This window comes from Dipodomys spectabilis, unplaced genomic scaffold (genome assembly GCF_019054845.1).
Source record: "Dipodomys spectabilis isolate Male_0828 unplaced genomic scaffold, ASM1905484v1 ptg000018l, whole genome shotgun sequence".
NCBI lineage: Eukaryota > Metazoa > Chordata > Mammalia > Rodentia > Heteromyidae > Dipodomys > Dipodomys spectabilis.
Genome location: NW_024870695.1, coordinates 6,899,431 through 6,911,984, shown reverse-complemented (window position 1 = coordinate 6,911,984; position 12,554 = coordinate 6,899,431). Strand labels below are relative to the sequence as shown.

The 12,554-nt window shown below is 46.4% G+C and overlaps 1 protein-coding gene across 1 annotated transcript in view; it reads right to left on the bottom strand.

The window, feature by feature from the left end:
* The window catches only part of Mrc2 (mannose receptor C type 2), a 54,870-nt gene that overhangs the window by 25,129 nt on the left and 17,187 nt on the right, over positions 1–12,554 (bottom strand). The window contains exon 2 of the mRNA XM_042674007.1: positions 285–686. Coding sequence (XP_042529941.1) covers positions 285–686 — 402 coding nt within the window. The remainder of the gene's footprint in view (positions 1–284; positions 687–12,554) is intronic.

Sequence of the window (12,554 nt, the reverse complement as noted above, 5' to 3'; positions counted from 1 at the left end):
GCTGAGATCGGAGAACCTTGTTTCAAAGCCAACCCAAGTATGAAGCTATATGAGACTCTGATCTCCGATAACCACCAAAAAGCTGGAAGTAGGGTTGTGGCTCTGAGTTCAAGGCCCAGCATCCCCTCCCCCCACCCCCCACTCGTCCAAAAAAAAATAAATAGAAAGCTTCCAATTATAATTAAAAAGGTGACAGCCAAGTGGTCCAGAGAAAACCAAAGGCCTCATTGCTCCAGTCACCATGACACCAGGGACCCTTCCCTTGCCTGCAGGCAGCTCCTCACCATAGTAGGGCCGAGCACACAGATCCTCCTCACTGCCATAGATACGCCACTGGCCACTGTGGGTGTGGTCTCCGCGCTCCAGGGGGCCAGGCTTGGATGCATTGCCTACGCTGCCCCCTAGCAGATGGGACAACTGGTCCCCCAGGGTGCGGCACTGCCAGCGGAGACTCAGGGCCTCCCGGTCACATTCATACATGCCCAAGGAGGCTGTGCTGTTGGTGCCTGGCCAGCCCGTGCCAAGGCACTGCATGGCACCCAGGTTGAAAAGCCGGTTCCGGGAGACCCACTTCCAGCGCTGGGCTGGGAGACTGGTGTTGCAGGCTGGGGTGACTCGGACCTTTGCACCTTGAGATTCCAAACAACCTTGCAGTCCATGGCTGAAGATGAGGAAGATGTCGGCTTCTGGAAGGAAAGAGAAGGTGGGACATGAAACTATTATGGTGACCCTTGAGGCCTGGTGAAGCCAATAGACACTGATCATTGCCTAGAATGTCAGTCACTTTATATGGCGGTCACTCAGCCCTTATGTAGTCCCCCTCAAGGTGGAGAGAGGGGCACTAGTATGCCTCTCCCACCCCCACCCCTGTGCCCAGGGGAGGCACAACCCACCTGTAGTCCAGCCCCATCCCCCCTAGGATGTAAACTCCACAGCAAACCCAACTGCAGGCAGCAGATCCAGTCCTGTACTTATTAGTTCCCCCTCACCTGCAGTTGCATTTTCCACTGTCAACTGCAGCTGAAAATATATCATCAATGGAAAGTGGCAGAAATAAACATTTCCTAAGTTTGACACAGCTTTTACTATAGCATGTCATTTCAGTTGCTCTAGCTTATTATTAGTTATTGTTCCTCTCTTACAGGCCTGTAATTGTTTTGGAGCAGCTGGGGAGGGGTTGTAGAGGTACACTGCTCACACCCCACACTGCAGGCCCAGTCTCCATCTCCCTGACACACCAAAGTTTTGCCAAAGCCCTCTGGCCTGCAGGCATTTTGTCTCACTCACTGGTTTCCATACTCTTCTCCTTCTAGAAACTTTTCAAACCATTCATCCTCTGCCTATACCTAACCATACTCACACCCTCATAACTATTTCAGGCCCTATTTTTGAGACAGCACCATTTAGGCTGTTTTGGGCCTCTCTGTTTTGCATCTTCTTCTCCACCACCTCTCCGGGAGCCCCTGTGGAAGAGACAAGGCCAATACAATCCCCTCTCCCAATATACTTCACAGATTAGGAAATGCCACCTGAGGTTTAAAGGGACAGAGACACTAAACCAATTAGTGGTAGTCTGGAACTGAGCTAAGAATGATGGAGACTGCTAAGGAATATAGTGTTTCATGGGATGGGAAGGTGGCTCAGTGGTGGAGCGCTTGCCTTGCATGCATGAGGCTCTGGGTTCGATTCCTCAGCACCACATAAGCAGGAAAAAAAAAAGCTGGAAGTGGCACTTGGTAAACGGTAGAGTGCTAGCCTTGAGCTAAGAGCTAAGAGCTAGCCTTGAGAAAGAGGAGAAGGAACAAAATAAACAAGAGGAAAGACTTTGGCTACTACTCACAGTGTCACCCAGATAGTAAGCAAACTCAGGTCTCTGTCAGCCATGTTGCACACCTTCCTCTTCTCCAGCTGAGGTGAACTCTAAGTGCACCATATACACACATTCACACTGTTCATCCCGGGCTGTACTGAAGTTGGCTAGCTACCTAGGGTTGCTTCCATGACTCAAAAGCATGAGTTGGAATGCTGGTGTTCAAATTCTGGTTCTACCACTTCATGTGTGACTCAGACAAGGGCTTAACTTCCTTATGACCAGTCTCTCATTGTAAGACTATTATAAAGATTAAGTGAAACAACAGCTGCGAGATGGAAAGTACTTGGGAGAAGAACACTAAAAGTGTTCATCCTTATCATGATGATTACAAGTTATGGAAGTTATAAGTAAAGAAACTGGCTAAAGGGAAGGTGGCTCAGTGGTAGAGTGCTTGCCTTGCATGCATGAGGCCCTGGGTTCGATTCCTCAGCACCACATAAGCAGAAAAAGCCAGAAGTGGCGCTGTGGCCCAAGTGGTAGAGTGAGCTGAAGAGCTGAGAGAGCACCCAGGCCCAGAGTTCAAGACCCACGACCGACACCCCCCCTCCCCCAAAAAAAGAAAAAAGAAACAAAAGAAAAGAAACTGACTAAGGGCAGTGAGCAATTTGAAGACCAGACTTGCAGGTTAATAAGAGATAGAGTAAAAAAAATTACTTATTCTATAGAGACCAAACCCCATCTCTTTATGTTCTCCCATGCTGGCCTTATAATTTCTCTAGGGTCCATTTTCTATGAATAGCCAGAATGATTTTCTTTTCTTTTTTTTATTTTTTTGTTAGTAGTAGAACTTGAACTCAAGGTGTTCTTGTGCTCTTTGCTTACTTATTTTGCTCAAGGTTGGCACTCAACCACTTGATCCATGCCTTTACTTCTACCTTTTTGCTGATTAATTGGAGATAAGGGGATTGGAGGATTTGTGTGCCTGTGCTGGCTTCAAAATGTGATCCTCCGGGGGCTGGGAAGGTAGCTCAGTGGTAGAGCACTTGCCTTGCATGCATGAGGCCCTGGGTTCGATTCCTCAGCAACACATAAGAAAAAAGCCAGAAGTGGCGCTGTGGCTCAAGTGGTAGAGTGCTAGCCTTGAGCTGAAGAGGTGAGGGACAGTGCCCAGGCCCAGAGTTAAGGCCCCACAACCGGACCCCCCTCCCCCCCCAAAAATGTGATCCTCCGGAGGTTCAAAGTCAGACAAGACAGGAAATTCTGTATGACTCATCTCCAATTAACCACTAAAAAGTTGGAAATGGAGCTGTGACTCAAGTGGTAAACATTAACCTTGAACAAAAACATCTCGGAGTCAGAGCACAGGCCCTGAGTTCAAGCTCTAGGAGACGCGCGCACACACACACACACACACACACACACACACACACACACACACACACACACACACACACACACACACACACACACACACACACACGGTGATCCTCAGATCTCAGTTTCCTGACTAGCTACACTAGCTGCACCTAGATCAGAATCATCTTTTAAAGATACACACACACACACACACACACACACACGGTGATCCTCAGATCTCAGTTTCCTGACTACCTACACTAGCTGCACCTAGATCAGAATCATCTTTTAAAGATGTAGATAAATTCCTCAAAAAAAGTTAAACAATACTGGAGTGTTGAAGGCCTTAAAGAAAGCAGTGATGAGTTTAATGGTAGGAGAATTTTTTCCCATGGCAGGATGAATGCCAAAAGCAAAGGCAAAATTCAAAGGATTAAATGATATGTAACCTGGTAGAGGCAAAGGGTTAATTCCTTAATATAAAACAAAAATAAAAAAACCAAGAGCTTCTGCCACAATAAACAAATGAATACATTACAAAGACAAAATCACCAATCCAATAGAAAATGAAAGGCATGCATAGAGAGCTAAATATGTGAAATGCAATTAGCATTTATATATTTGAAGTGTCTGTCTTAGTCAAAGGAAAATAAACAATGTAAGTTAGGTAAGTCTCTCTCTTACTTAAATTCCTTCTCAGTAACCAGTTATTCTCTATCATATTGCTTCATCATAATTCTCTTCACTGTGTTGAATGATTGGGTTCTCTGAAAGACTGTACCTATTGATTCTCTTTTCTTGGTTTTGGGTCACTTTCTCCAGCCTACATGTCTAGGAATTAGCATTCATTATATACTAGACATTATGGGTAAGTGTCTAATAATTTTATTACATACTAGTCATTGTACATTTTTTGGTTTGTTTTGGGGGTGTTTTGTTTTGTTTTGTTTGCTGGTCCTGGGGCTTGAAGTCTGTCCGTGAGCTTTTTTTTTTTTTTAATTTTTTATTGTAAAGATACTATACAGAGGGTTACAGTTACATGAGCAAGGTAATGAGTACACTTCCTATTGAGCATTGTTACCCCCTCCATTGTTTTCCCCCTACCATCCTTTCCCTCCCTACCTTCCCCGAGGTTTGTTTTTTTTTTAATTGTGATTAAGTGATTACATAATTTCCCAAATTTCACAGTATTGTGGAATAATGATGCTCATTTAAAGTCACAAGTTCATTCTAACTTTCCTGGAGCAAATTGTCTATCACAGTCTATAACATATAACGGTGTACACAGATACACCATACATGTGATCAGCAGCATGGGGATATTTAGTAGTGGTTCGACTAGATGAGTGGGAGTTCTTTGTTTCTTAAGTCCTGTTAGTTTTGTCGTATCACCTAACATTTTGGATTTAGCATCCACTTATCAGGGAGACCATGTACCGTTTGCCTCTTTGCTCTTGGCTTACCTCTCTCAACATGATTCCTTCTAGCTCCATCCATTTCCCTGCAAATGCCATTATTTTGTCATTTCTAATGGCTGCATAATATTCCATTGTGTATAGATACCACAATTTTTGGATCCATTCATCTGTGGTGGGGCATCTAGGTTGTTTCCATATCCTAGCTATTGCGAACAGTGCTGCAATAAACATAGAGGTGCACGTGTCCTTGTATATTGGTTCCTGTTGTTCAGGGTAGATGCCTAGAAGTGGTATGACTGGGTCGTAAGGGAGGTCAATCTTTAGCTTTCTAAGGACCCTCCAGACTGCTTTCCAAAGTGGGTGTATAAGTGTACATTCCCACCAGCAGTGTAATAGGGTTCCGTGAGCTCTTTTTTGCTCAAGGCTAATGCTCTACCATTTGAGCCACAGTGCCACTTCCAGCTTTTTCTGAGTAGTTTATTGGAGATGAGAGTCTCACTGACTTTCCTGCCTGGGCTGGCTTTGAACTGCAATCCTTGGAATCTCAGCCTCCTGAGTAGCTAGGATTACAGGTGTCAGCCACCCACACTCAGCTTGGTGGATAAATTTTTTTTAATCATATGATGGATATTATAGATAGGAATCTGATTTTTTTTCAGTCTTCCTATAAACTACATTGGGTTTTTTTCTGGCAATGGAGCACTTTGATCCTGAGGCTTGATTTTAAGCTTTTTCCAGGGTGGAGTTGTTTGGGTTTTGCCTTAAATCTTAGGGTGTGGCTCTTAGCCTTGGATTTAATCAAGAAAGATGAGGCCCTTCTGAGGTTTCAAAAAGAAACTCTATTGATCAGCAGGCCATCGTGGTGGAACTTGAATTCCAAGTTCCTAGTTCTCAGTACCAGTAACAATGGAAACCCTGCCTCCTGGTTCCTGCTGGGCTTGGTGGGCTTGGTACAAGTTAGGAATCATAGAGGGCTTGAGGGGAATGTCTATGGCTATAGGATTTTTCCTCTGTGTTTACCCTTTCTAGTAGCTTGTAACTCAGACCTGTTTCTGCAGCCCAGAAAAAAACCACTCCATCCGATGAGCTCAGATTGGGCAGTATGCTCAGGGGAAAAAGCTGGTTCTACATGTCAATCTCCCACCTCCCCCACCCCCCACACACACCCAAGGCCTTTTTCCTCCTCCATCCATTGGGTTTTAATTAGTCGCCAGTGCCTCTGAACAACCATATTTCATATTTTATCCTGAGTCCATAAAGCATCCTTGGCCATTCCAGACACCTCTAGACATTCTAGATACCTTGGCATTCCAGAACACAAAACTGACTGATACACTCTGTTGATTTTCTGTGTCCGGAGGTCTCTCTGTACATTTTTCCACCACTGTATTCCCCAGCACCTATAACCCTGCCTGACACATAGTAATGCCTAATAAGTATTGAATGAACAAGCATATGCATCAAGATCACCACCAACTAGCCTGCCTTTCTGATCCTTTTGTCCCACTTACCAGATGAATTTTTCTAAAGCCCAGCATCATAAACTTTTGTCATTAAGTGTTCAAAACACCACGGTAGGCTGATGGGGACAGGGTTCCCCTATTCCCTGACAGCACTAAGGATGGAAATCCTCTTTGGCAAGATATACATGAGGTGGGCTATCAGAATAGCTTCTGCCGCAAATCCCCTTCTCACTGGGCTCCTGCCTTAGCCGGCTCCTTCGCTTTTGCTATTTAGGTTGAAATCATATCCCCCAAGGTGATGGATTAGGATGTAGGTCCTCTGGGAGGTCAGGAAAGCAAATCACTGGAGACTATAATTAATGTCCTTATAAATAAAAGAGACCCTAGGGAGACCCTCACCCTCCCCACCAATGTGAGGTTACCATGAGACGGTGGTCTCTCTGAAACTGCTGGCTCCTTGATCTTGGGTTTCTTATCCTCCATAACTATAAGAAAGCCAGGCAGGGCATTGGTGGCTCATGCCTGTAATCCTAGCTACTCAGGAGGCTAAGGATCTCGGTTTGAAACCAGCCCTGCAGAAAAGTTCCCGTGAGACCCTCATCTCCAATTAACCACTCAAAAACTGGAAGTGGTGTTGTGGCTCAAGTGACAGAGTGCTAGTGGAGCACAAAGAGACTCTGGGACAGCACTCAGGCCCTGAGTTCAAGAAAGAAAGCAAGAAAGCAAGCAAGCAAGGAAGAAAGGAAGGAAGGAAGGAAGGAAGGAGGGAAGGAAGGAGGGAAGGAAGGAAGAGGGGGCAGAGCGTGGGAGGGAGGGAGGGAAGTCAGGCAAGCTGGGCACCAGTGGCTCACACTTATAATCCTAGCTACTCAGGAGGCTGAGAGCCAAGGATCAGAGATGGTAGCCAGTGCAGGCAAGTAAATCCAAGATACTCTTATCTCTAGTTAACCACCAGCAAAAGCAGAAGTGGAGCTGTGGTTCAAGTAGTAAAGTGCCAGCCTTGAGTGAAAAAAATGAAGGGATAGTGCCAAGCTATGAGTTCAAGCTCCAGGACTGGCACAAAAATAAAAATAAAAAAATCTGTAACAAGCTTGTTGTTTCTATTTCTCCTATTTATGTTTTGTTTGTTTATTTGAATGCCAGTCCTGGGACTTGAACTCAGGGTCTGGGCTCTATGCCTGAGCTTTTGTGCTTAAGGCCAACACTCTACCACTTGAGCCACAACTTACACTCTAGCTTTTTGTTGGTGGTTAGTTGGAGATAAGAGTCTCACAGACTTTCCTGCCTGGGCTGGCTTTGAACCACGATCCTCAGATCTTAGCCTCCTGAGTAGCTAGGATTACAGTGGTGAGCTAACAGCAACCAGCTGTTATGGAATATATTTTTTAACAGCAGACCAAAATGAACTGAGACACTCTCTAACAACCCTCCAGAAACAATGTACTGGCCCAGGCCTAATCCAGCCATGTCCAAACTTCCTTTAAGTCTGGGTAGTTTATTCTCAGATTCTAGTCAGAGAGGACAGACAGCTTGTAGTAACTGAAAGTAACCCTCAGCAGGGGATAGAGAAAGGATCTGAGACCAGAAAAGAATTACTTGTTTTTACAGATGCTTCTTACAGATAAGACTGGATAAAAAGGCCCCAAACTTCACAAGAGCTCACCACAGCCCAAGAGGACAATATCCTCTCCCTCCTTCCCAGCCAGAAGAGCCATGTGGGCACCAACCCCAGCCAGCCAGACTGCAGAGGTTTTAACAAATGACAACTGAAGGGTCACAAAGAAGTAGCTGGCAAAGACCACCCCTGGGATCAGGCCCACCTCCTGACAGAAGAGGAAGCTGAGGAGGTCCAATCACAGTACCTTCCAATGCCTCTTGTTTCTTCCTCCCTCTGATGTCCTAGGTTCTGGGTTTAAATCCACCACCTAACTTCCTGGAGCACTTGCTGCATGCACAGCAGTGCTGAAGCTGCAAAGAAACAAAGGGCCCAACACCATGCTTGCCCTTATCGAGGTGTAATTCAGGGTAGAGACAGATAGTGGCTTCGAACACTGCAGGACACAAGGGCAAACAAGCCGTTAAGCCCCAGGAGTCTGAAGTGTCAGAGGGAGTTTTGTGCTGGAAGATCAACTCAGAACTGAGCTCTGAAGAATATGGCAGAGGGTGAAGGCAGGTTCTAAAACTGTCATGGAAGCAAATTGGAAAAGAACAAGGAGCCAGAAACAGAACAAAGGCATACAGATTGGTGAATTCTTGTAGATGGAGACGTGTGTGTGTGTGTGTGTGTGTGTGTGTGTGTGTGTGTGTGTGTGTGTGTGTGTGTGTGTGTGTGTGCTGGCCCTGCACTTGAACTCAGGGCCTAGGCATTGCCCCTGAGCTCTTTCGCTCAAGGCTAATACTTTACCACTTGAGCCACAACTCCACTTGGAGCTTTTTGGGTAGTTAATTAGAGATAAGAGTCTTGTAGCCTTTCCTGCCTGGGCTGGCTTCAAACCTTGATCTTCAGATCTCAGACTCTTGAGCAGCTCTCTTCCCTCCCACCCTCCCCCCACCTTTGGTGGTGCTGGATTTGAACTCACAGCTCACATGCTTGCTAGTCTGACACTCTACTACTGAGCCATGGTTCCTGCCCTCTCAAGTAGATTCTGGCACTCTGTCACATTGGACTGAGGGCTTTTGAAAGAGCATGTCAAACCCCAGGTGTAGGGGTAAGCTTGGTTCTCAGAGAGAGGGGAAGTTATTTCCCTAGGAGGCAATGGAGGAGAGCAGGAGTGCAGCTTGGCTGAGCAGGACTGTAAGGAGAGGAGGAAGATACGCAGCCGTGCTAAGAACTGCTCTGCATTCTTTGTGCCTGTGCTCCTACTGAGCTCATGGAAGCAGGCAAAGGAAACTGAAGGGGCTTATGTCCCCCTCCCCAAAGCGACAGGGCCCTTCTAGCTTCACCACACCCATATGACTGCACTTGTTTGGGGGCATCAGATGTCAAGACAAGAAATGAAAATGCCCACCTCTGAGAGCATGGGCCCTTCCCTGGGATCTTGGGACTGGCCTTGAATTGAACAGTGTTTTGGTGGTAACCATCCCATGCCTGGTACAGTGTGCTATGCATCAAGTGGTGGCTCAGTATGTGCCTGTTCTGCAGATGAATACATGAATGAAGTGAGGCAGAAAGCTGTGCACTGAACACCACTGCTCATCCATTCAACAAATACTTGTTGAGCACTTCATAGAGAACACATAGTGAATGACACAGATGTGTTTCTGCCCTTTATTTTCATATGGCCCGTCAGTGTGGAGCTCTGCATCTCATAGACATCTTTAACCTTGCTGAGCTGTCCACATTCACTTTGCATTTTTTGTCTACCCAGGAAACTTTACATTTCATTTTTCCTTCTCTTCCTGCCTCTCTTCCTTTCTCTCTTTCTCTTTCTTTCTTTCTTTCTCTCTCTTGCTTGTTTGCTTGCTTGCTGGTACTAAAGGACTGAACTCATAAGTCTCACACCCACTGAGCTTGCTAATGGCTGCTGCTCTATCACTTGAGCTGTTCCTCCAGATGGGCCTTTTGCTGGTTAATTAGAGAGGACTGTCTCCAACTTACCTGTGCTAGCTTCTTTGAACTAGTCTCAGCCTCCTAAGTAGCTAGAATTATAGGCCACTAGAATTATAAGCCATTGAAATCAGGCCTATTCCCTTCTATAAATAGGAAGAAGCTACAGCTATATGGGTGGGCTCAAGACTTACTAATGGCTAATGACAGCATCCATCTCCCTAGCCACAACGATGTCATTGTGCACATACTCAAGAACTTGTCCCTGGAACACATAGTTTTCCTTTTCTTTTGAGCTTGCTAGATTATGGTGGCCATGTTGCCTACCCAAAAGGATAAGTACAAAAAGAAACAAAAAGTCTGAGCTAAGCTGAGAACTAGAAGGAGACTGAATGACTTTTAGAGGTGCTGGACATCCAATCTCTTTTCTGAGTTCTTGGAGCAATCCTGTGAATTGCTCAGGATTATATTCTTTTTTTCTTTATTTTATTTTATTTATTTTTTGTTAGTTTGGGGACTTGAACTCAGGGCCTGGGCACTGTCCCTGGCTCTTCTACTCTAGGCTAGTGCTCTACCACTTTGAGGCACAGCTCCTCTTCCAGTTTTATGGTGGTTAATTGGAGATAAGAGTCTCACAAGGCTAGGAATGTGGCTTAGTAATAGAGTGCTTGTCTAGCATGCATGAAGCCCCGGATTTGATTCCTCAGTACTACATAAGCAGAAAAAGCCAGAATGGCACCGTGGTTCAAGTAGTAGAGTGCTAGCTTTAAGCAAAAGAAGCTCAGGGACAATGCCCAGGCCCTGAGTTCAAGCCCCAGGACTGGCAAAAAAAAGAGTCGCGTAGCCGGGAGCCAGTGGCTCACGCCTGTAATCCTAACTACTCAGGAAGCTGAGATCTGAGGATCACGGTTCAAAGCTATCCTGGGCAGGAAAGTTCGTTAGACTCATCTCCAATAAACCACTAGAAATCTGAAGTGGCACTGTGGCTCAAGCGGCAGAGTGCTCACCTTGAATTGAAGAGTGCAGGGACAGCATCCAAGCCCAGAGTTCAAGCCCCACACCACCACCACCAACAACAACAAAAAGACTCGCACAGACTTTCCCACCCAGGGTGGCTTCCAAATACAATCCTCAGATCTCAGCCTCCTGAGTAGCTAGGATTACAGGCACAAGCAACCAATTGCTCACTAGACATACTTTTCCTGAGTTGATTTACACTGGGTTTCTATCTTGGCTAAACAAAAACAACAACAAATCCCAATAAATACACAGCCCTATGCCTTAGAGCCAGAGACCTTTTCACATCCCAAACACGGGTTCCTTGTCTTTATTCTTGAGGTGGTTATTGACCCAGGACCTTCCTGTGTCAGATCAGCTTCTTGAGTCAGTAGCAATACTGAGATTGTCTCTGAAGAGTTTGGGTCCTTCTCCCACCCAGCCAATTCTCCTCATTCTTCTAGCTGCTCCCTGAGGAGCTTTCTCACATCCCATGCTGATGATAAGCATTACAGGAGTACAGGGAAACTAAAAATGAGCAGGATGATGTGGCCTCTGACTTCATGCTGTTTACAAGGAAGACGGAGAGACTGAACTCTTGATGCAATCCATGAGAAAATTACAAACCACCAACCAACAAATGTGCATATCAGTCAACCTTGCACTATACTGCTTAATTGGGGGGGCAGGGGGGAGAGTTGGGGGAGTGCAGGTGTTGGATTGCCATACTTTCCAGCGACAAGAATCTCTGAGATGCAATCACAAAGAGATTCCTGTCACAAAGCAATCAATGATAGGGAAAAAAAAAAAAACAAGCACCTATAATCCACACCTCCTATACCTGCATTCCCCAGAGCATCATTCAGGAAATTTATTCCTGTTCCAAATCAAGTAGAAATTAAAGTGATCTGTCCTGTATTGGGCTGCCCATCCCCCCATCTCTTCCCTCGCCACGGCTTCCTTTCCCTTCAGATCTGACACGAATTGCCTCTGTGGGGTCTGAAGCTGAGTGGAAAGGCTTGACCACAGCTTCTCTCTTGGGAGAAAATCTCCAGTCTCGGCTTAGTTGCAAAGACAGCCAGAGATCTGACCTTGGACCAGCCAGCCGATAGCTGTTACAAGTTGAAGACATCACCACGGAAGGGGCAGATGAGAAGTTCATCTTCTCAGTGCCTGGCATACAGCAGACTCTCAGCAAATATCTGCTGGATGAGAAGCAACAGCCAACAAAACCCAACAGAGAGGCATAAGCAGCAGGAGCGGGAGCAAAGGCCAGACACAGGAATCTGGGGCTCAGCAACCATCTGGTATAGCTATCCTGGAGAGCTGGGGACAGAAGGGACCTGATATGGTCCAGAGGGCATGACAGGAGGGGGCCTCCAGCACTCAGATTCTCCCCCACCAGTCCCCTTTCCAGCCTCCCAGAGGCAGAGGTGAAGGGTCATTTGAGGGAGAGCCAGAGGCCGCCTGCAGCCCACAGGGCTGTCAGCCAACAGAAGCAGCTGTTTTCAATGAGCTGCTTAGCCCTGAGGCCAAGCCTGGAAATGTCCCTGAGTCAGCACAAGCCTCCAGCTCCTCCCTGTTAAGAGGCCAACCCTGGGGACCTGCACCCCAGCCAGCACCACCCACGCGAGACACTGTCCATATACATGTAGGCATGTGGACCCTGATCTGGGGTGTTGGGGAGAAGCAGAACCCCTTCCGTAGAAGCCCAGATGTGTGGTATCTCTGACTTCCGTTCCAGTCAGGCCAGACTTGCTTACGCCTGCAGCTTTTACATGTGTCTAAACCCTGCATGTAACCTCCTAGCCCCTGGCCCTGCTCTGTGGCTGTCTCCAGCCCTAGAGTGAAGTCACTTGCTTTCCAACGGCTTTTCTCCACTGTTCAGTTGCAGACCATCACTTCTCTCTGCTTCAAATGCATGCTGCACAACGTAATTAGACTTCATTCTAGGAAAAATG